General features: G+C 34.9%; 1 protein-coding gene across 1 annotated transcript in view; it reads right to left on the bottom strand.

Annotated features, from left to right (window-relative positions):
- Nucleotides 1–25,385, bottom strand: part of TUSC3 (tumor suppressor candidate 3) — a 110,863-nt gene that overhangs the window by 9,944 nt on the left and 75,534 nt on the right. Inside the window, exons 7-8 of the mRNA XM_041482760.1 lie at nt 12,282–12,345; nt 338–412 (exon numbers count right to left, since the gene is read on the bottom strand). Of these exons, the coding sequence (XP_041338694.1) occupies nt 338–412; nt 12,282–12,345 (139 nt within the window). The remainder of the gene's footprint in view (nt 1–337; nt 413–12,281; nt 12,346–25,385) is intronic.

Raw genomic sequence — 25,385 nt, 5'->3', positions numbered from 1 at the left:
TGTCATCTTATAACAATGTTTTGAAACTCTTGTTCTTTAATATCACTGACTTCTGATATAATTCAAGAGCCAAAAAGCAGTTATGCAATGTAATAGAGATACTGTGTCAAGCTGTACTTTGGCTGAGAATGCTTAAAGTATTTTTTTACTGTTACTACTTCATGCGAATGCAGTTTTGTCAACAGAATTTTTATGCTCTCCTCTTTTCCAAACAACTAAACAAGTAAACACTGGTTTAAGGCAGAGACCATCTGAAAACTTAATCAGATATTCACTTGTAATTTCACAGTGTCTTCTAATCGTCCAAGCATTACTTTAGCTATAAAGTACAACTTACTTCTCCTTTTTCCAACATCCCCTTTGGAAGTAGCAGCTTCATTCAGGAGTACCATTCCCATGGTGATAGCAGCATCTGAATCGCCATTGTCAAGGAAAGCAGCAGATGTGTGGATACCTCAGAAAGCCACAAAGGTACATCTATGAACTACAGATTGCAAGTTCATAAAATGAAATAAGGTATTTATATATAACAACTGCATATCACAATCTATAATGTGCTGATATACTCACCTGTAGCAAAAATGTGCAGGAATTTCTTTGTGCATTCTGGATTTTAAAAAAATGAAAGAAGGTTCAAGAAGCTTTAAAGGACAAGTAGGACACAAATTTTGGACAGTTATGGAAATAGCCACTCTCCAATATTTTAAAATATTCTGTATATTGGTAGCAAAAGATTTTTAAAAAACAAAAACTGTAAGATCCAGAAATAATTTATTGCAATTGCACACAATTCACTGGTTATTTGACACATACTGAAGTAGTTGGACTGGTTTATCTTCCTCTGCATTTAGATAAGACATTAACTCCCTCTTTAGTGTCATATTGCTGAACAGTTTAGCAGAGAAACATCTCAGAGGCAAAGCGCTCAGTCACTTTCAATGTTTTGTTGTCTCATTATAACTGTTACAAATGTGAACAAGTACATAACGATAAAACAGTTTCAATAATCTAGCAAGCTCTTAAGCCATTCTCCTAATTGTTTATTTGAAACCATATCAACAAAAAGGAACAGTTACCACTGTGCATAACATCTGTTCTGAAGCAGAGGCAAGCCTGAACGCTACTCTGAAGCAGGTGTGACTCATGAGAACCAAAGGTCACATTAGCAGCAAACACAAACTTCAACACACTTTTACAGATGGTCAAATAAGGTTGGAGTTTTCAACATTACTTAACCCAGGGCATGATGAATACAGACTTCAAGAATGTTATTACTTATGCACACCATTCAAAAAGATACTTCAAATGTGCTAGATCCATAAGTAATACCTGCATCTTGTAACACTACACTTGCACTAATCATAATATATTAATATTTTTCATTTTAGGAATGTTCAAAATTAGACCAAAATGTTCAAAGACATCTGAAATTTTCATTGTAAAATTTTAATTAAGCTGAGCTTGAGCAAAAGGATTTAGAACTGTCAATGCTAACACAATCACACTTCCTAAGAGATGAGAAGCCTGATTCAGGTTTGACTTCCAAATTTTATACACACAAACAGAAAAGTCAAATGAAGAATAACAGGATTTTAAAAAGTAAACATCAATGGTGAAAGTTGGCACAAGCAAATAGGCAACATGAAGGAAATATAATTTTAACATCACCTCTTTGATGCAGACATTTACCTACAGTCCTAAATTAAGCTCCAATTAAAATCATGCTAGTAGCTCAAATTCAATTCCTCACACATGTACAAGATGCAAGACATAGAGACAGTCTATGAATAATTGGTTACATTCAAGCCTTCCAAAAGCTTATGACTGCACTTGAAAAAATACGAAAAAAAAAAAAAAGCAGCAAAATATTGTGAAAAAAATTAATCTTGGAATTCATGGTACAAAAATTGCTTTCTAAAAGTTTTACTTGTTAAGATTCAGACTCACAAGCATATGAGACTGGGAATCTCCTGTTCTACTGCTATACTCCCAGTAGGGAAAAAGAACTGGGGAGAATGTAATGAGAATAATTCAATTCTTCATTTTTCAATGTTACAAAAACATAAAGATTAATTGAGGCAGTTGTCACAAAAACGGCTGAGAAAAAAATTTCCATATGTATTTCTACCCTATTAAAGAAAAGCCCCTAAGGCAGCATTACCTAATAACTTTATTTTACCAATTCCTCACTTAGATTTATAATAGTGTTTTTCTCCTGAATTTAACAGTCAAGGGAAAGAAAAGCACAGCCCCAAGAGGTAAAGGTAACTCACCAGGTCCTCTTGGGAAAGTGCTACTTTTTGAAAAGGCTTTGAAATGCCTTGTAAATGTTTTTTGGGTGTGTTTTTTTTTTTTTTTTTTTTTTTTTTTTTTTTTTTTTTTTTTTTTTTTTTTTTTTTTTTTTTTTTTTTTTTTTTTTTTTTTTTTTTTTCTTGATTATCTCATGCAGTATCAGTACATAATGTGTACTTTGCTATTTCTCTTACCTGGCTGCTTCTGAGAAACGAACCAACCAACCACACACTAAAAAGCCATTTGGGACACATCCCTTCTGTAACAAAGTTCTTATTTTCTTAGCAGACCAGGAGTTTAATTCACTTTTCTTACCATCAAGAACAACAATCTCACAAAAGTAAGTTGTTCTGCAACTGAGAATTATAGGTCTGTAACCACATGAATTGTGCGGGGGTTTTGTTCCCCTCTCTTTTGGAGCTTCACATCATTACCCCTGAAGCTTCCCTCACGCTGTCACTATTTTTGCTTCAGTTATTGCTTACCACTTTAATCAACATTGCTGAGCCTTCAGCCTCATTGGTTGCCTTTTACACTCAATGGTATCACAGCCACACTGTAACACTCTTCATGGTACTTGCCTCAGCTCTCTGTTGCTAAAATAAAAATTCAACCTGAGTTGTCATTTTGATACAATAATTAGCTTTTTACCACAGAATATATAGCTTGTTACTATTTTTCACTCATTTCTAACATTCTGTATTATGACTACAATGTCTTGATATTATGCAACATAAAGCAACAGTCCCAGCTCTGAAAATAATCTTTTACAGTATCGCAATTTTCTAATAGTGCAGAATGTAAAATTTTAGCAAGTGGTTACTTGAACAGTTTTTCATCTGCAAAAATGATGCACCAAAGATGTACTTATTTTCCAATTCCTCTTTATCTGCTTCACTATGTATTATGAAACTACTTTGAAAAGATGAGGGGAATGTGGCAGTCAGATAAGCCATGGAAAGCAAATGTTTTCTGATAAATTTATTCCACTATTGAATTTTTTTGTGTAAATCCTGTTCTATACCTTCTCAAATTATTACACTTTTACATATGAAACTTCTGCTTTTCCTTTTCCCAGCTGATACGTTTTCATAAAAAATGAAAACATATTATTTACATAGGGCTTTTGAAAAGGTTTTGAATTTTGATACAGGAAGAACAACAGTTTTAAAGCAGGATGAAAAAGACAGTAATAATCACAATTTATAAGCTTATACAGAAAATAATCATAATAAAATATTCAGCCCTGAAAAAATCAAGATGCGTTATCAGAAACAGGGAAAAAAACAGACCACCAAACCCAAAACAAAACAGAACCAAAAATACTGAACCAATAAAATCCAAAATTATATATATCCTACAATATGAAACTAATTGCTAGTAAAATTGGGATACTTATTATTAGCATACTTTAATAGAAAATTTAATCACATAATGCCCAAAAGGAAGAAAACCTGATAATTCCAAAGTTTATTAATGTAATACATAATTTATATCTTTATGTCACAAATTTATTCCTAATTAGTAGTAAGTGAGGAGTGAAAGAAGGAGAGAAAATAGCCTGAGTACCATTTGGTTACTTTTGTGAAAAAAGTTTGGTGGTCTCATTCATATTCAGTTGTTTTTCTGCCAAGGGTGCAAAATCTGGCATTAGCATTACAAACACAGAAAGAAACAGCTACCTTTTAAAATGCAGATCATGCCGTTGCTTAATAACACATGAGCAAGAAAAACTAGAGAAGAAAATATTCATCACTTGAGCCTGTGCTCAGTTTACTGTTACCTAAAATGGGGATAGATTATCATGTAATCTTTAAAAATTGCTGGTTCAGTTTATCAGACATGGAACAAAATCATATACTTTGTGTCAAGGAGTAATATGATCAACAGAAAGATCTACAGAGGTTTCATCTTCTCTCTTTTTTCTTTTTTTTTTCAATTTTCTTTTTTTTTTTCCTTTTTCATTTTATTTTTTGTTTGGATTGCTTTTTGCTGGGGGGTGATGATTAGAACATGAGAAATTCTTTGCTGGCCCCTTACAAGAGGGCATATTATGCTGATAGGGATATTTATTTTAACCTTTTCCTACTGAGACTTAAACTTCTGTGTTTAAGATGCCAGCTCCTGTATGTTTTATTTCACTGAAGAAGGATGACTTCTAAATCAGAAGTTGAAAAAATGGAGAACAGTCTGAAAATTATTTATCTGAATATGGATTTATGGATAAATACACAATCAAGCTGTATTTAAGTATCTTTTAATGGCCTGAAATCCAGTTGTAATGATACTAACAACAACCCTGAACATACTATCTGTTTAAAACCTTCTGGCTTCAGCTTAACTGAATGGTTTTTCAATAATTTTAAGAAGTATCACACAAGTCTTGGGATTCACGGAATTCCACTCAACTCCTTGAAATATGCATGTCACAACAGTGAAGTAGCTCAAAGTTTGCATTTCTACCATTGAAATGCCAACTATACTATACCACTTTCCTTTTTGCATCATTTTAGAAAAGCAGAGAATAGATTTCACACTAATATAGAATTTCCTGTAGTGAAAAAGTTTATTATTAATTTGATTAGTTTCAGCTTTAGTTTATGAACCTGTCTCTCTAATCTGCAAGCAATCTGATAGAACCATTGCTCTTGTGGTGCTCTTAGACACCTGAGAATAGAAAGGCCATATAAAAGCATCAGAAGAAGAAAAAGACCCTGGAATCTGTTTTAATTCAGCTGCAAAATGGAGCATAGAGATACCTGATTCAGTTTGTGTTAAATCACTAATCAAACATGCAGAGTTTTTCAGCCTGATTTACATCCTAATTATTCACATTTAGGATCAGCTAAAACTAACACTGGGGAAATGATTTTTACATCTATTATTTATCACCTTTTTGGTTGTATGGATTACATCTAATAAAATTTCAGGTTTAGTCCTGTCCATCTTGCAAATTTCTATAGTGTGGTTTGCTCCATAATATCTTTTTCTAGCTTTACTTATATTTTGTAATCAATTTCTCTAAATTTTCAAATATATATTTCAAATAAATATTCAAATCACAGAAGTATAAACACCTCTAGAACAGGGAGATGTATAACAGTACTTTACTTTCATTGATGTTAAGCATACCAGAGAAACAAAGAAATGAGGGAAGTTCTTAACAGTTTAATCTAACTTTTAAACACAGACACGTTTCCTAAAACAATCTGCATTTGAGCTTTTTTAAGTATTTATGAGACTATATAATTTTCTCTCAGTATTCTAACACTTACAAACATCTACCTTATTTTCAAGCACTTTATTTCAAACACTAGGCCTACTATGTCTAGCTGTTTGTTAGCACACACTTGATACTTGCATGCAGGCACAATCTCTCTTCCTTTTCTTACAAATCTATAAATATTTTTGAGAATATCATCCATTCTTTTTCTACACCATAAGTCATCATCAACGTGAGTCTAGGCTGTCGTTTTACTCTCCACCATTGCTAGGATCTAGGCAATAAAATTTATTTCTTAGCTGAATGCACTTGAGGACTACTCCATTTAGTAAAAGGCATCTATGGATCCAAAAGGTAAAAAATTTAACTTTGGACTAGATTTCTGCATCGTTTAGCCATTCAAGCTAATATGTTTCTTAACCATTAAAATAATTAACTGAAGCATAAACAAACCCTTAAGAATGTCTTCAGCCTATGGTCAGTGAATGCCTTTTGTTGTGTAGATAAGTAGTCAGCTATTTGTGAAAGGCAAATAAAAATGGGCCAATTGCCAGTGCAGCTGACACCTAATTAGCTTTGCAGGGGTCTGCACTTCCATTGGAAAATTTTAACTAGAAACTCAAAATGGTTCAAAATCACTGAAATTCAGAGTTGGTAAATTCATGCAGAGGACACACACCACATGTGGAGGTAGTTCACCAATTCAAGAGTACTGCAATTAGGTGATGAAAGATTCTGAATTATGTTTCATGTTGTGTTAACAAATGCCCAACTGTAAATTTAAGGTCTCTGCATATCTCTTTCACATTTAAGGAACCTTAATGTCTTTTCTAAAGGGTCATATTATGAACTGCTTTAAGATCAAGCAGTAGGAGACTTAGGTAACATAAAACTGTCTTGATTTTTCTAGCTATGATGTCCTTATGCTTCATTACATTTAGAAGCAATCAGACACCTTCCAGAAGAATCAGAATAAGTTACAAGGTTCACAGGCAGTACTGGCGGCTAATGCAAGTAAATAATAGAAAATGTGCAAGATGTTCTGCTGCTTTGGATGTTGGTTTCCAAAGTTAATCAGGAAGCATGCTTAAACATGCTATAATGCTGTGTTTTTAGTCCTAACTTTATCCACCGTGGTCTTCCTTCCTGTCTTCCTTCCTTCCTGTCTTCCCTCCTGTCTTCCTTCCTTTCCTTCCTTCCCTTCTTCCATCCTTAAGATCAAGAATACAATAAACCTGTCTCACTGCTTTAGTTAGCATCCTCATTCACTTTACCATATAATCTCTGGGGAACATAGAACTAGTTGTGCATGTTGATGCACAAGTGACAGAATCTTACTACTGAGAGGTAATTGAATATTATTCTACTGACTAATGACTCAAAATTTCAGATTCTTATGCTCAGTGACTCTGACATACAGAAAATCATCTCTTTACATTCATCTTACGGAAAAGTTTCCTCACACCACAGAGGCACTTAATACACTTAATTTAAACTCCCTCTGTAGGACAGGAAATCGCTTTCATAATAGCTGTCATTTTAATGCTACCAGAAAGCTTTCTCCTTTTCCCTTTCAATCAATATCTTGTTTCCACCTACCCAGGTGTCCCATTTAACTTTGCCTTGGGAATTCAAATTAGGAAACTGAAAAGACATTTCCATTTTTACTTAGGTGCATGTGCTTAATCAGCATCAATGCTAAGTTTAATTGTAATAATGAGAAAACTTACCAGGTTAATCACAACTGCTAATTCCTATAATATCGGTTTCTGGTTGAAATATCTTCTATATAGGAGCTATATTATACAAATATAAGTATATAAGTAAATTGTTTAATAATTGAGACTCCTTTCATAATGAAAAGATTTACTTTTAAATTTACTCTGTAAAGTAAAGATCCACTGGTACTATAAAAGGGAAAAAACTATGACATTACATTCAAAATAGTTTTATTTCTAAAGGGAATAACATAAAAACTTGATGAAAATTCATTAGAAATACTGAGTAGTGTCTACAAAAAGGAGGAATAAAAGAATTTAAGAAATCTTTTAACTTCAGCACAGCTTATCCAACATTATTATTCCTTATCTTTCTTGCTGTATCTTGACACCCAGAGCAATATTTACAGCTGCACACTTCAATGCCTTTTTGGATATAACATCCATATACACTATCTCTACTCAACTGTAGTCAGTAATACTGATTGGGCAGTTTACTGCACGTCATTTCTCTTAGGCAATGACAGATCTTCATTCCAAAGTTATCTCTTTTTTGCCTTTATGTCTTCTTAATAACTGTCGCAACAGTACTTCACTACCTTGTCTTTACTTTCTTGTCACTCCAAGAATGTCAACCTACTCAGCATTTAAAAAAATTTTGTTAGTACCGATCATTTCTGCTGACTCCTCTTATCTAGGACCCAATTTTTTCAGAAGAGGGCTGCAAGAATAGACACCACAAGTCTGGAACATCTTCTGCATGGGGAAAGAGAATGTTTCAACCTGGAAAGAAGAAAAGAAAACTGAAAGCAGATTGAAAAGACTGACATATTTTCATGGATATAACCTTAAATTAAATTTATACCTAATTCTTATTCAGTATTACTTTTTTTCTGGAAATAATGATAAAAATATTTTCTTTTTAGAATTTTTTTTAACCTGTCGATTTATGGCAAACAATGATGCATAATGTAGCATGAATAAAAGCAAACCTTGGCTTTTGTTTTATTCCTAGGCAAAAAAAGCTAAAACATAATGGATCACACACTTCTATTCCATAGAGCGTTCTCTTCATTTTTTAATGAAAGCTTCACTAAATCTCTTCCACCAATTCTATAAGGCTGGCAAAAGAAATCCAAAGGGAAGCAAAATGTTATGTCAGACAAGATTGTAATTCATACCAGAATGCACCATGAACTGTAGGTTGGAGGGTTCAGACTAGATGAAAAACAGCTTCATATCTGAAACTGCCCAGAGAGATTATGCGATCTCCATCCCTGAAGTTCTGAAAAAATTGCGCCCAACAACACCAAGCAAGACAAGCTCCAATGTTAGTGATAATCCTTCAATACCAGAAAGACTGCAGCATATAGTCTTCTGAGATCCCTTTCAACCAACACTTTCATGATTTCCATAATTATGTCCTGAAGTTAAGTCTCCAAAACAAGAGAAAGGGGAGCCAAAGAACAAAACTGAGTTAAGAGTCATCTCGGCAGCATAATACAGACTGCTTGAAGTAATAGCCTGAAAGTCACAGAAGTCTATAATATGCAAGCACCAGGATATCTTGGAGGTCTTTTCCCACCTTAATGATTCTCGGATATCCAACCATGTCTTTTCACTGTTCTCTGCTACGTGTTCATGAAAACATGCAGTTCATTAAGTTCATGAAGAACTGCAGCCCACAGGAAAGGCTCACATTGGAGAAGTTTGTGGAGAACTTTCTCCCATAGGAGGAGCAAGGGAAGAGTGTGATGAGTCCTCATCCTGAGGAAGAAAGAGAGGCAGAGACAATTGTGATGAACCGGACACAACTTCGATTCTCCATACCCTTGCACCACTGTGGGAGACCAGGTAGATAAATCAGGAGCAAAGTTAAGCCTAGGATGAAGGGAGGGGTGGAGGGGGGGGAAGTAGTTTTAAGATTTTTTTGTTATTTCTCACTACCCTTCTCTGTTTTGATTGGTAGTAACTTCAATTAATTTCCCTAAGTCTCTCCCTGTCCTTGTCTTGACCCATGAGCCTTTTGCAACATTTTCTCTCCCCCGAGCAGCTGAAGAGTGACTGAGTGGCTTTGGCAAGCCCCTCTCAAGCGAAGGTCAGCCCACCCCTAGTGCCAATGAAATTCACCCCTATTACCAGCCCTTGGTGAGTACACTGTATATCTACTGATATAGGTAGATGTGTACACTGATGTGTATATCTACCTATGCAAGCAGTAGCTTAGATTTTGCTGAATTTAATTTTGCCTTATAAAATGATTTAAACTGTATCTGACATCTTCAGAAGTCCTTCTTACCCAAGTCCTAATTATGTAGCAACAGCATGGAAAACCAGATTTCTATATAGAAATCATCTAGCAGATGGGGTAGGATCACTATCTAAAATAAAATACAGAAATCCTAAGGAAATTAGTATTTTTTCATCTGAGGTATTAAAAATTCACTTTCTAGAGAAATACAGCATTGCATCTCAACATCCAGCAAGAAGTGACAAGCTTACTACTACAAAGTAAAAAGAAGCAACCAAATGAAACATGTACATTACCAGAATAGTAATGTCCTGTTTGAAAATTCAATGCATCTTTCAAAGGATAAAATGAATCTGGCATATTTTTTCTATTTCCCACATTTTATAACAACATTTTCTGAATAAAAAAATAATGAAGAAGCAATTGAGCAGCTCATAATTACTAGCAACATTGAAAGAATAAAGGAATAATAATTTTCATGAGTAACTGTTAAACTCTGTCAAGATTTTTTTGTGAAAGATTTCATTCTGAAATTTGTGTGTGACCAAAAACTCATCTCAACAGCATTGAGCCATGAAATGAAACCTTAGAGAATACTTTCTGCAAGTGGCAATGAACAACATCACTGAAAAGATTCTTTCAGACAGCTGCATTAATGTAGCTAGCCAACTTCCTGGTTTAGAGACAGTTTCTGCCAACAAAAATATGTGACTTTCATGCCTGAGTCAGAGTAAATATGTAATCAACAAAATTTTTATTATTAATATTCTCTGGTTTGGGGGCCCACTTTTCTCAAGCAGTCAATGGGATTGTTTTAGATAACAGATTTGTTTAAATTCTGGCAGTTCACGAAAAGCAGAAAACTGTGAAATCATAAAATTGAGCTCTACAAAGGAAAGCATAAAGATGATACCAGTAAGATACATACTCTATCTAATAAACAAGAAACTTTTCATATAAAATAGTTGTCACTGTGTAGTTTTCTAAAAATGTAGCATTTAAAGCAATAATCACTGAGTTTTGACTTGGCAGTTTTCAGGTGGAAACTCTACACAGACGGAAACTTTGTAGCCCCTCTGGGTAACCTGCTTCCACGCTTGCGCACCCTTACAGTAAGAAGCATCTTCTTGTCTTCAGACTGATTTTCCTGGTTTTCAGTTTTAGTACACTGCCCCTTGTTCTCTCAAAGGGCACTACTGTCTCCTTCCTCTTCATGTCCTCCAGATAACTGTTTACATTGATGAGATCTCCCAGAGAGTCTTCTTTTAGTTTAAACAGTTCCAGCTCCCTCAGCCTTTTTTCACAGGATAATCCCCTAATCATCTTTGTGCCTCTTTGCTGGACTCACACAATTAAGTCTGCAACATTCCTGTACTGGGAGATCCAGAACTGAAAACATCATTCCAGTCCAATTGCAAATATTATATTTGCTCTAGAAAATATGATCATAACTTTGAAACTAAATTAATAATGGCTATTTATGAAGCATGTAAGGTTTCACAGGCAGCAAAATGGATGCCAGGCAAATGAATGTAATGAAGGTGTAATGAAGGTGTTGTCTTTGGATAAGAAATGCCAAAGATGAAGGTAGACAGGGAAGTTAGGGGAAGGGCAGGTTCAAAGGCAACGTAACTTCAGAGACAGAACAAAAGAGTAGCCACAATCATAAAACTGGGATCCATCTATTACTGCAGATTGGGAAATATTATTTTCTTTTGCTTGTTCCCTTTAGAGAAAGTTATTTGTGATGGAACTACTAAACTTTAAAAATGGTTAATGGTTATTGGAGTTCTCTTTCAATGAAGAAAGATGGTAAGAATCAGCATTTTAAAACCTCAGAGAACAAAAGTTTTTCTTACAGTTTATTAGAACTTTCACCAAAAAACCAAAAAAAAACCAGCGTCCCTCCCCACCCCTGCTGAAAACCCCAGCTTAACTTTCTCTGACACATTAAGACTGAAAGAGTAAAAGTAGGTCTCAAAGTCTTTCTGTGAGGAGGTGATGTCGGAGCAAAAGTGATTGAGTTATTTGTTTCAAGAAGCAGTAGTAAACTGTTTATATTAGGTGGAGGAAAAAAAAATCCAAGGACTATTGGAGGACAAGTCATCTTCATGCATACTTGGTAAATTTCTGTATGCCTTTCTTGTAAGTAAAAAGAAATAAAATTTATTTTCATTGAATTTTTAATTATTATAAGAAAGATTAAAAAATAAGAACATTAGTTTTTACCACTGGAAGGGTAACACTGAAAAGAAAAAAAAAATATGAAAAGTAACCAGGCACAAGACTAACAAAGGAGACTCACATGTACATAACAGAAAGGAAGGAAATAAGAATATTTCACATTAATAAAAATTAAAGACAAAGTTAAAATGCTTGATAGATTGTGTATTCTGATTCAGTTGTGACCATTGTCCTGTGAATAGTGACCTTCTGTCATTATTTTGATATTACATTTTTTAGTTTTTTTCCTAAGAGGAATGAAGAGAGTCACTTGCAAAAAGTGCCACTGCTTCAGATGACAAAAACCTGTTCTATGCTGGGGTGGAATCACATTTCAAGCGCTGACAAGACTAACAAAGGAGATAGCAAGGTGCACAGAGGTGAAAAGCAATGCCAGTGTTACTTGGCAGTAAATAGAAACAACAATGAATATTTATTTCAACATATGATAAGTAAGCCAAAATACAATACCTGCTTAAATGTTCAATGATATTCACTGCCAGAGCAATTTTATTTAACAGCACACTGTGCCTCACATTGTTTTTTTAATATTTATCACCAGTTTGAAGGATACTCAGCAGAAGAATAATATGCGACTCTGCCACAAACTGAGCCTGGCTGCTTCCATGTATGTAACTCTGTAAAATAAAAATGAAAAACATTCCTCCTGAAGAAATCCATTGAAAATGGCACAACCAGATACATGAGAATAAAACCTGTTTTGCAGAAAAATGCAGGTAGCAACAGGTAGAAATTAATAGCACAGTTTATGTATATAGGTTTAGTCAAAACGAATGTTAAAAATTTACACAATTTTTACACAATTTTTATGTGTTTACACAAAACACATATATAGAGTAAATGTAATGTTTCAAACAGGAAAGCACTATGCTGGGCTCTTCTTCACAGTGCTGCTACCGTGGAATACAGAACATGCATTTATTCGCTCAGGTGATACAATTTTTCAAAAGGGAGATGATAAAATCAAGGGCATGCCACAGCATGGTTTTTACAAAAGTGAAAACTGAAGCCTGTCTTAAACAAATCATTCTACTTTAGTCTTTCTCAGATTGAGTGAAGTGTCTTCATACAAAGTCTATTTTGTCTTTCTCCAGTAAGGTACAATTAGGTCCATCAAAGTTCCTAATGCATAAACTATCTTATTTATATGGAAACATTGTAAAATTGTGTTAATACTAAAACTAAGTCTAGCACAGTCTACTGCTCTCTATCCCAAATAACTATTCTTAGTTTGTACATTTATTTTAAGAACATGTAGTATATTAGTGAAAAGCTGTTAGTGTTTATTGTTAACTATCTATGACAGCAATAAGGACTGAAGGACTGTCAACAAGCACGAAATAAGGGAGAATCTCTGTCTTCCTCTCCTGTATCAATTACAAACACTGAGTACAGTTTGTCACAGCATGCTATGTGAAGCATAGCATGCTGTGTTCTGAAAGTATTATTTATATATATTATTCTTAGGCACAGATAAAATTTTCACCCTAACTAAATGGAAAGAAAAATGCTCACTAGTAAGGTAAAGAAACATACAACTTTTTGCCCTCAGTCCAAATGCAGGGGTTTGTTTGTTTATTTAACTTACACGTGTTGATTAGGTTCAGTTTATTCTGCGTAATTCTGGCTTAGTAGCATCCTTGTCATGATTCAGATTTGAAATAACTGGATGTTTTAGCATACAAAAGAATGCCTTTACCCACACTAGTTAAATGCTAGATGCTGTGTCAGATCATGTAATTTCTATCTACTCAGTAGGTTGTTATCTATTGTTTTCAAAATTCAATCACATTATGCTCATTCAAATAATCAATTCAAACCTAAACCAGGCAAGACCTTAATGTACCTAAAGTTTCTATTTCTCTCTTTCTTTAACAAGATAAAAATCACTGATCTCATAAGAATAGCTCATTGAACTCTGATATGACAATGGGCCAAACTGTATTTCTTGATTTTTTTTTTTTTGCAAGACTTATAAATTTCACTGAGGCTACAAATACACCCCCCCCCCACACACATCTATTCATGCTCACATGTACATAACAGAAAGGAAGGAAATAAGAATATTTCACATTAATAAAAATTAAAGACAAAGTTAAAATGCTTGATAGATTGTGTATTCTGATTCAGTTGTGACCATTGTCCTGTGAATAGTGACCTTCTGTCATTATTTTGATATTACATTTTTTAGTTTTTTTCCTAAGAGGAATGAAGAGAGTCACTTGCAAAAAGTGCCACTGCTTCAGATGACAAAAACCTGTTCTATGCTGGGGTGGAATCACATTTCAAGCGCTGGTCTTCATTGCCCCTAATAGTAACTTTATTTAAAAATATCACTCCAACTTGTGTGACTTCTGGTTTCACTTGGGAATAAAAAAACCTACAAAGAATTTTATTAATGAAATAGGACAGTTTCATAACCATGCAGCTGTCAAACCTTTGGTTTTAAAAATGCCAGCAAATATGCTCTCAACTCTGAAAATTTCAAACATGATTTTTCAGTTGCTATTCACACTTGAAAAATTGACTACAAATTATCTCAAGGATCTTAATTATCTAAAAAATTATCATCTAAGGATGATCAGGAAACCCAATCTGCAATACTGTCCATGTAGATTACTTATAATGGAAAGCTGAAACACCACAAAAAATACTAAATGCTTCAAAAATGAATTAGATGGTTGCTGCTTTTAAAATAATTTTATTTTAAAAAAGAAAAAGTATTGGAAGAAATTCTGATTTAAAAAACTTTACGGCAAGGTTTTGAATGTTACTGAAGTGGTACAGTGATTTAATGTAATGCGCTAGAGCAGGCTTGGTATCACAATAATATAAGGATAGAACTGTTGGAAAGACATTCTCAGAACTCTCTCATTAGAATAATAGAATCATAGAATGGTCTGTGTTGGAAGGGACCTTTAGAGGTCATCTGGTTCAATCCCCCTGCAGTGAGTAGGACCATAAGCTAGATTAGGTTGCTCTTGTCCGACCTGACTGGATGTTCAGGGATGGGGCATCTATCACTTCTCTGGGCAACCTATGCCAGTGTCTCACCACCCCCATGGTAAAAAAATTTTTTCTTGTATCTTGTCTAAATCTACGCTCTTTTAGTTTCAAACTATTACCTGTTGTCCTATTGCAACAGGTCTAAAACATCTGTCCCCATCTTTCTTATAGGATCCCTTTAAGTATTGAAAGTCTGCAATAAGGTCTCCCCAGGGCCTTCTCTTCTGATTCATTGTTAACCACTGTGATAAAATCCTAAAAACAACAAATAATTTAGAGCAGAATATCTTTCCCTGCTTGTTGGTTAAATTAACAGAGCAATTAGTTTTATTACATGATGCAAAATATGTATATTTATATCAGAATTCAAACAGTCTCTCAAAAGATAAAAGTCCTTAGGAAACAAAATCATGAAGACATACTCATTATCAATATTAATTAGGTCAAGATAGCTGCCATTTGATACTCAGTATAAAGAAAAAAAAAATTAACTAGATACAACGTATTGGCAAATGTGATACTTGAACAAACCAAACAAAAATCTGAAACAACAAAAAAACCTGAGAGAAAAACCAGAATATGAATTTCTGGCTAAATGTCTCACAGGGATCCATGTTATAACTATTTTTTTAATTCAAGATGCTAAAGGCATAGCCTTCCTTACAAGGAGGTGGATGTTCTTTGCTTTAGTTCTGGAAATCTCATGTGTCTATTAAAAAGCTAGCAGGAGACAATTGTTACATTTTCAGAGAGGGGACAGAAATGAATAAAAGCAAAGAGAGTAGCCAGCTTGAACACAAAAGCCAAGTTTCATCTTTGAGAGGTCAGGAGACCTCAGGTCAACAGAGAGAGTTGAAGTAAGTGAAAGCACTAGTTGAAAGCCACTCTGTTAAAATCATCATTTTAACTACTAACTTCTTTGTTCTATTATTAATTTCTTAGGTAGATTATTCTTAAAAGTTACCTAGCCATCTAGCAATAGATCTGTGTGTAATCAACAGGGTCCTCAAATTGCTTCTCCAAGACATTGTTCTCCAAGTACTCAGAACAGTAGCGTGGCACATCTCCTGTATAGCTATGGGTCAACTGGAGCAATGCTTGGTAAGTACAGAAAGCGACAGACTATTCCAGGGATGAAGATTAACCAAAATAATTTGCATTTAACAACTTATTGTGAATCACCTGAATTTATGACAGTACCTCATCCTATTTCTTATAAGGAATGGATATTAACCACTTCACAAAAGAATTGCAGGGTGTGTTTTTTCCTCAGTGAACCTGCAGACCTACTTTGTAAGGCAAAAAACAGAGTAGAAGTTTTCAGAAGACAGAAGAACAGTATGTAATGTAAAAAAATATGGCAAGCAGTTTTTCCTGAAGAGTGAATGGCGAGAACTGTATGGCATTTTTCTTTGTGCCCTTCCCTACAGGCATATGACAATACTTTGAGGCTGCTTGAAGCCTTGATTATATGTGTATTGATACATATTTATGCAAATGTACCACCCACACACCAGTTCTGTACACTGCAATGGCCACTGACTCATCAAATTCATTTCCTTCTGTGATTCATACTTACCTAAAATAGAAATGTATTTAAAGAAACATTTTAAAGGACTATTGAAGGATTAGCTATTTATCAATTCTCAAACTAAAGAAAGGAACTGATCACATGTGAGGTTTCTTTATTTTCATGCTACTTCTTTCCTTCTATAAGTAGATTGCTGAATGACATTCTCATGAAATTTTATTTGAAGCTACAAACCGTTAAAACACTGAGAAGTACAATTTCTGGTTTTGCTAAGTTTTCTGCTTTTTGACACTGAATCCACTAAATATTTGGAAACTCTGTCTGAAGAGTCTGATAGTCTTGAAGTCTATCTGGCTGCAAATGCTTTAGGCAAGTGCTTGAAATAAATTAATTAATAAACTCAGATTTTCTCTTTCGTTTTAAAGGCAGCAAGAGGGAGGACCATGTAAGATGCAAAGATAAAACCTGTCAGAAGAGATGCAACCATAGCTTGAGCAGAAAACTGGACAGCTACACATGAGCACTGCCACACAACAGACAACAGCAAATGTCATGGTGGTAGGAATAATAGGGGAACCAGAGCCTGAGTAACTCACACTTTAAACAAACACTCCTTTTCCAACTCAAACATTCTCCTGTATCAGGTCTTATTTCAAAGAAGCTACTGGAATTTTGAACTGAAATAATCATATCCCTAATTCAGGCCATTTTCTTTGGCAGTGACAAACAATTTTTCAATGCATGCATATTTTTACAAAACTGTGTTAAATGTTTATCTACTATTCATAAACTCATTAAATATTTAGTGTTATTGAACTGCAGATGGTACACACACATATATATATATAAAATCCCACACCAGAATACTCAAGGATAACAGCAATGTAATATCCTTTTTAAATTTCCCTAAATGCAGCTTATGTTTGTGATTTCCCTTCAAGAGTGATAGTTGTCATGGTTCAGTAATAGACTTAAGTATAATCTGTGCTCTTTTATTTCTTTCTGTTAATGCAGTGTAAACAAATCAGAAACAAAGTAAGGAGAAATAAGGGCTCTGCAAGTCATGTGTTAAGTCTTAAAGCAAGAATAATTTTGCACTACCCAAAATTAAAACATGATTTCAGATGCTTTCTTAAAACAAACATCATGATGTTTATTTTTCATTAGTATGCACAGAAAGGATACTAGGGTGAAGGGAGCTGATTAAAATGAGCTGGGTTTAGTAATAGCTAAAATACAAGGCTACTTCACAAAGTATAATTTGGGATAACTGAGAAATAACTCATCCTGAGTTTACAAGATATGACACACATCTAATTAAAAAGTGTACTGAAAACTGATCAAAAGCAGACGATTTTGCTAATAACTACTCTTGAAAATGATGAACTGATTTTGGATTGTATATTGAAGAAATCCCTAGATGGAGACTGTGCCCTAAAGGAGACAACAGGCCAAGTTCAAGCTAACATATGTAGAAAGCAATGAAGCAACAGAGTAGTTAACTACCCCAAAGAGAGAGTTATGAATTCCAAACCATTAGGATAAGCACTATTAATCTGTCTTCTTTCACTACATTAACATTCAGGGTGAAATTCATCAGAGAAAGGAACATTACAGAAAGCCATGGAATACTTAATTATGATTGAGCCTTCAGAATGGCATATTTTAATTAAAGACCACCAATTTTGCCAAGAACATGCGTTAGATATAAGCAGATGTTATTTTCTCTTAATTTAGAGAGAAAAAGAACCATGCAACATTATCTATCTGTTCAGATTTCACACAATTTCCAAGCCCAGGAACAGCAGGACTTTCAGCAGAATTTAAATGTTTAAAAATCAGAAGTTCTAAAACACTGTCCCACAATATCATTTCCAAGACCTTTTCATTTTGACTGCAGAAAAAGCTTAAACATTTTATGAAAGACAAATGATTCATTCAGTAAAGCAAACACTTTGCAACCAAACATCAAGATACATAAATAAATGTTTTACAGTGCAATTTCATTATCATACCTTCATTTCTCCAGACAGGTTTTCTTCTAAGCAAACTATGTAACACTTCAAAAGTAGCTAAAACTACCCAGCAAGATTAAGAAAAAAATCTTATACAGTTCAAAATCTGAGGCTTTCTGACTCTGTTACTGCAGCTACCTATTTAAATATTATGGTTTCTAAAACCAGCACAGTTTCACATAGCTTCACTTGAAGCATGCACTCCAAATATGATTCTTTAATTCCAATGTAGTAGTATTTGTACAGGCAAATCAGTTTTAACTTACTTACAAACCCAATAGGGGACTTCCTATAAAGTTATTGGCCTAGTCAGGTCTGTGAAAATCTCAGAATAGAAGCCTAATCTAATTCCCTGCTTTCTTTCCATCACAGAAGATACTATTATCTGCTGGGGACAGCATATGTTCGGTGACCTATTTTTCCTGTAGCAGCCAATCCTAAAAAGCTCTTCTTGTGAGCAGTGATGTGAAAAACCATGAGATGATACTGGTTTGGGCCTATGTTATTCACATGTGTGAGAATGGCTACCAGCTGGGGGCATAACACGGGTATGAGTTTATTTTAAAGAACTTAACACTGAATCTCAGTAAATAAATTTGTGAATCCCAACACAAAAATTAAAGAAAGACAAGACGACTTGAAGCTAGTTAATTTACTAAAATAAACCTCTGACTAGTGTAATCACATATTATTATTCAATAGTTAGGAAAATGTCCAAGTATTTAATAGGGCAATTGGTATTATTGTAGATAACTAGACATAAAAGAGGCATCTGCAAATGATGCTTAATGGCTTCAAAAATTAATGTAGTATTAAACACAAAATAAATCTAAACTCACCACTTATTGTTAACAGAAATCCTAAATAAATGAATTTGCATTTCTAGCAAAATGAAGACCACATATGACAGTAAGAAATGTGCAGTCAGGTATTTGAGACAATATCTTCTCTAGGAATCTTCATTTTATTTAAAAATGAACAGAAACAATAAACTTTAATTTAACACTAACCCACCTGAAAAAAACAATTCCTTTTGAACAGTCACTAGCTTTATGAACATTTCTAACTCAAATATAAGCCAACAGTTCACCAGCATGGTGAAAATTTCATGTATTATAGTCCTAACAAGCAATCTCTCTAAGCAACATCTCTACATGAAATGCCATCTAGCTCAGTTATAGACCACCAAGATCAGGACCAGCAAAAGAGCAGCACTGCACACGCCAGCACATACAAGATAGTGAGGAATAGACAGAATTATTAGATGTTTTATTTATGTACTTTCAGTAATTTTATTCCATTTACTCAAGCACCTTACTCTAAAAATTAGTAGGATATCTATAAAATCAACTGGACCTCAAATAAAACACCATGTGTTCATTATTTTTTCAGCATCCTTGGTGCAACAGTTAGTGCAAGTATTCAGACTTACTAAACAAGACCATAAATAATATCAGCCACTTTTGATGGGTGGGTTTAATAGCTATGGATGAAATCAACCCTTTTTAAGAAATATTTAGTGGAGGTCTTTTTTTAAGAATCTATGTAATACAGATACACACAACAACCTCATACAGACTCTTTGATTCCCTCATTTTTAAATTCAATGAATATGAGTTACATTTTCCAGACCTGAGCTCATTCCTGTGTTCACCATTGCTCAAACCAAAAACTGAGACAAGAGAAGCAACCAGTTTTCATAGGACTGGCTGGCTGAAACAGCCTGTGCTGGCTGCCTTCCATGAAGTTCATCTGGCACCAAGCACAGAATATGATCTGGGTTTCCAGTCCTAGAACAAAAGAGGAAAAATGCTACCTTACTTTTGAAGACTAGCAGGCTGGAAAGGGTAGCTGGTATGATTTAAAATAGCATACAAATCCTGGTTTACACTGCTGCTTCGGTTGTTCCTAGAACAGCTTTTATAGCTATATTGCATCATTTAGGGTTACTAGAAGTACTATCAAAGGAGTCCACTAGTAGAGATTATCTCACAAATCCAGAAACTGCAAACACTCCTCTCAAATATAGAGGCTTTGATAAAACCTGCTGAATAAGAATGAATTCTGAGGGACTTCTTCCATATTTATTAATCACAAAATAATAAGACAAAAAAAGATGCAGCAAGCCTTCAAAGAATCATACTTTGTGGATTTCAGAAAAAACCCAGAACTTAAACCTCTCATTAGGAATAAAACATTGCTACCCTTAAAGCCTTAGTTCCTGTGTTACATAATGGATGGAACAAATGCAAAATATCTTCCCTCTAAATGTGCAATATGACACACAGTACCCAGGTCAGAACTTCAACAGAGATGAAGACTTCCAGGATCTCTGAAACAGCATGTTGGTAGGCTGGGGAAGTTTGAGTGACACAGCTTAGCCTACTTGCCTAAGGAAATAAATTTTTTTGCAATTGTGATGCCTTGCTTAACAACTTGATTACTTTTTAATCAACTTTAAGAAATGGTAAAAAAATTCTCAAAGAAGAGTGATGCTCCTGCACATTTCATTACAGGTGGACAACCAAAACAGTGATTCTACTGAAAGAAAAGCTGTGATTAAAGTTCAACAGTTAACAGTTGTTCTGGAGTATGGACTGCTTGCATAATACATGGAAGCCAAACCATAATACTTCTAATTAGGAAACAAAAGTAATTGAGATGTTTTTTATGAACAGCATTTCACAGAATCACAAGGTTGGAAGACACCTTCAAGATCATTGAATCAAACCCATGCCCCAATACCCCAACTAGACCATGGCACCGAGTGCCACATCCAGTCTTTTTTAAACACATCCAGAGATGGTGACTCTACCACCTCGCTGGGCAGGCCATTCTAGAACTTTATCACTCTTTCCATAAAAAACTTTTTCCTAATATCCAACCTATATCTCCCTTGGTGCAGCTGAGACTGTGTCCTCTGGTTCTGCCAGTGTTGCCTGGAGAAAGAGACCAACCCCCACCTGACCACAACCACCTTTCAGGAAGCTGTAGATGGTGATAAGGTCACCTATGAGTCTCCTTTTCTGCAGGCTGCACAACCCCAGCTCCCTCTGTCGTTCTTTACAGAGCTTGTGCTCCAAGCCCCACACCAGCCTCGCTGCCCTCCTCTGGATGCGCTTGAGCATCTCAATGTCTTTCCCAAACTGAGGGGCCCAGAACTAAACACAGCACTCAAGATGCAGCCTCACCAGTGCCAAGTACAGGGAAAGAATGACCTCCCTGGTCCTTTCTCCTAAAACACAAACATATTTGTAATAACAACTATTTTCTGACTTCACACATATCTCTTTACTTTTTGCCCTCTGATGCTGAGCACAATATGGGATAAATCTCATTAGTCTCAAAAAAAAAAAAAAATATATTAAAGGCAAAGTATGTACCTAGATTCTGCAATATATCTATCTGTTCCACAGTGTGGAAGTGTGATGATCTTCACAAAATTGGTGTTCTAACAAAGAACGGTCATGGCAAAACAGGAAAAAGAGCTACAGTACAGTAGAACAGAAGGTTTTCTTACAAACTATACAGATGGAAGAGCTGAGAGAGCCATTCAGCTAAGCTCATGTCATTGGTGTTACCTAAATTATGGTTTAGAATCTAAGACTAGTGAAAAAAAAAATTGTGTCTTTAAGTTTCTGTTCTGCTGGGTCTGTAGTAATATTTTCTTTTGACAAAGAATTACAGCCATTTTGGATAAAGCCTTCAGCATAACCCCATATACTTTCTCATAGTATTTATGACTCAAAAGATGTTTTTAATTTCCTAGTCAGAACTGCAATATTTTCTCTTTTGAAATTTTGAAGTGTTATTTCAATTGGATTTCAAGCTGTGAGGCATAGAAGGTATTTTCACTTAAATACTGAAGTGCTGCAAGCAGAAATGAAGACTGACAGACTACTATGACACTAGTTGCAAAATATGCTGAAATCAAAGGGCTATGAAAAACAGAAACAAAAAGAAGTCTACTTTGTAGCAGAAGCAAGAGCAGGTGTCAATGCCAAATTACTTCAAAGCTACAATCCAATTAACAGCAATGGAGAAGTTGGGAGACAGTGAATGAGTCTGTTGTTCTGATAAAGACCAAAACATTTACATTGACATCTGATGAAAAGGAAGTAACATTAGGACCCTTAACTACAATTGAAACCACAGATGACTGTCAGGGTCAGCAAAACGTTACTAAAATAATGCTGTATACAGCTACAGAGATATCAAAATTTGGCCATAAATTAGATGGGACTGAAATCCAGCAAGTGGAATCCTATCAATACAAGCCATATGTTCAGATTCCAGCTGTGTTTTGTCACCAATTAATAAAATTTCTAATAGATACGGGAGCACAACATTAATGCAGTGGGGTGCTGAGAAGCTGGGTGTATGATATGGACAGCAAGGAGTTAAAGCCACTGGAGTAAATGGAGCAAGAAGTGTTACCTGTCAAACTGCTGAGGTTAGTTTGTGGCTCCTGGGCAAGCAGTAAAAGTCTTCTCATCTTAACCCTAAAAGCAATGCAGTGACTGAAGTGTGGCACCTGCACTCCCTAATTCAAGAACTGCTGGTGTATCACAGTGCTGTATTTTTGCTGCAGCACAAAACAAATGGATGAAGTTATAGGTGCTTTGGTGCCACTACAGCTTCAATACCAAAGAGAGGAAACCTAACAGCCACAATACAGACACCTGAGGTGGTTTCACTTTTTCCTAATTCTAATGCCAATGCTGCGGAACATGACAAGGTTTAATTGGAGTTTGTCTGGAAGGGAGGACAATACACTTTAACAGGCTCCTGAATAAGTATAAACATTCACCATGATTGCAAAGCTGCGCTTGCTGAACTTTCACAAGCTATCTCGCTCCTTCCAGACATCAAATTAAACAAGGAAGACCCTCCTGAAAAGATGGGAGATGCACCACCAGCAGTGCAGCAAGCATTTAATGAAATAAAAGTTATAACTCCACCTTGAGAGATATCTAGTTCAGGCAGTTAAACAACTTGAAACACTGAAGGATAATCTATCGGGACAAACCCCTCTGAGATTTGTGTTGTTTTCCTATTCCAGGAATAAAGACAGAACACCCTCACTGAAGATCAAAGGAACCAGTTTGAAGTGGGGGAACTGCCATTCTCTCAATTTACATGAAAAAGCTCATAGAAAACAGCCACGATGATGCGAAAACCACTTTTATTTAGGTCCTTTTAACTTTTGGTTACTTTTGTGGTAGGCATAGGAACCTTATCATAATTGATGGATTATTCCTTTTTTAATAAAAGGTCTATAGTAGACTAATTGTCATGTTTCTTTTTATTGGAACCTGCTAAGAGATTAAATTGATGAATGTGATGAATGGATGAGACTTTCAGTTTCCACCATAACTGCCTGTTTTCAGTTTATTAATGTGATTGTGTTTTCATCACAAGTGCCTTGTCTGGACAAAAAATTAGCAGGACTGCACATTTTATCTATTATTAGTTTGATTTTTGCTAACTTTGTCTTTTTACTGAAAAAAAATGCTGTGAGGAAAAGCTTTTAGTTTATCTTGTGGATGTATTATTTTGTTTCAACCAAGTTTAGCCTTGGAGTTGGTAGAAGAATTCATATTGGACTCAAGGAAATTGTATTAGGCTTCCTAGGTCTTTCTCGGAAAGTTTTAGATTTATTATGGTTTGACTAAATTTTCCAGAGATATTAGCAAGTGAGCTAAATAATCTTGACAAAACAAAAGATAATTTAATATACAAAATGGTTCAGTAACCCTTCCTAGACCAGAAGGGGGAAATTCAAAAGAAAAAAAAAGTAAGCTGAGATTTATGACCCCACCAATAATAAAGCCACAGTTTCTGTTTTGTGTCAGGATTAAATTACATGGAGCTGTATTCTGTGTCCTGAAGAGTAGAGAAAATGTAAAGATGTGCTTTTATAGGGGAACTTTTTTGTATTTTTTTGAAAACTTTGTAAGCATAAGCAGTCTTGTTGAAGGTGCACTATTACCAGTAATGGATCGAATTACAGAATTCCTAACCAGGTAGGGTTCCTTGTCAATATTCCCCTTTTGGATTGCCTTAAAGGAGTTAAACCCCATTCGTGGCCTCTCTCTTGCTCTGCTCTCTTTTCTATTTCTTTCTAATCTTTCTACCTCCAATTTTACTGGTAAATAAAATCCCTATTGACTTGGGCATATGATGTCTTTTGCACCCTAATTCTTGTAGAGGCATCTCTCAACAAGTTGCTAACGTCCAATTATTATCTTCATGCCAGTACAATCGCTCTCATTTGTTCTTTGTTTTTGCTAATTAACATTTAAGGTCAAAAAAAGAGCAGTCATTTGGAGAAAAGAACTAAGGAAAAATACAGGCTTAGCATGATTGTAAAAAAAATCAAAATAGAACTGAATGCCTAAAAAAAAGGGTCAAAACCAAATTCCTAATAAGTTTTGCTGCACTTGATTTTAAATTTTTTATCAGTATCCCAGAATAAGCCTATACTAATCAGAATTGTACAGCTGAGTTATTACAAAAAAAGTGTTCAGTGTTGCCCAGAGCAATTTTTTGTATAGTATATTAGGTTTAGTTACCAAATTGGAAGAAGTACTGCTGACATGACATAGCAACTGAGTAAAATGAAGCCTTTAGTAGGACAAATTGAGAATACAAGAATCACTCCATGTTTAGAATATAAAGTTCGAGACCAGGCACACCTGACAAACAGGAATTTGTTTCACAGTAACGAACTCTTTTAATCTTATACCTGCCTTCATAATGCTTTATGAAGGCAGGTGTAAGTCACTTATTTAACAGCATTGCTTAATGCACTAGCAGATCCTTCCTAATTATTCAAATAAAGAGTGAGAACATTTTTTTTTCAAAGGAAGTGCATGCCATTAAGAATCTTTTACTTTAGCAACTATCACACTTGTGATGACGTCTTTTATAAAGTTTTGTTTATGATGTCAGGCAATCACTGAATATAACACAAACAGCAGTAACTAAAAATTTTATGTTATGACACAAAACCTCAGACCTATTTGCTTTATTATCCCTTAGCAAGTATTCCAGCCTAAAATGAATACAAATCAAACACTGCTGACAGCAAGCCAAGCTGCAT

Source organism: Pyrgilauda ruficollis, unplaced genomic scaffold (genome assembly GCF_017590135.1).
Source record: "Pyrgilauda ruficollis isolate IOZ18807 unplaced genomic scaffold, ASM1759013v1 scaffold1, whole genome shotgun sequence".
Classification (NCBI taxonomy): domain Eukaryota; kingdom Metazoa; phylum Chordata; class Aves; order Passeriformes; family Passeridae; genus Pyrgilauda; species Pyrgilauda ruficollis.
The sequence above is the reverse complement of the archived record's forward strand: the minus strand, read 5'-3'. Positions and strand labels throughout refer to the sequence as shown.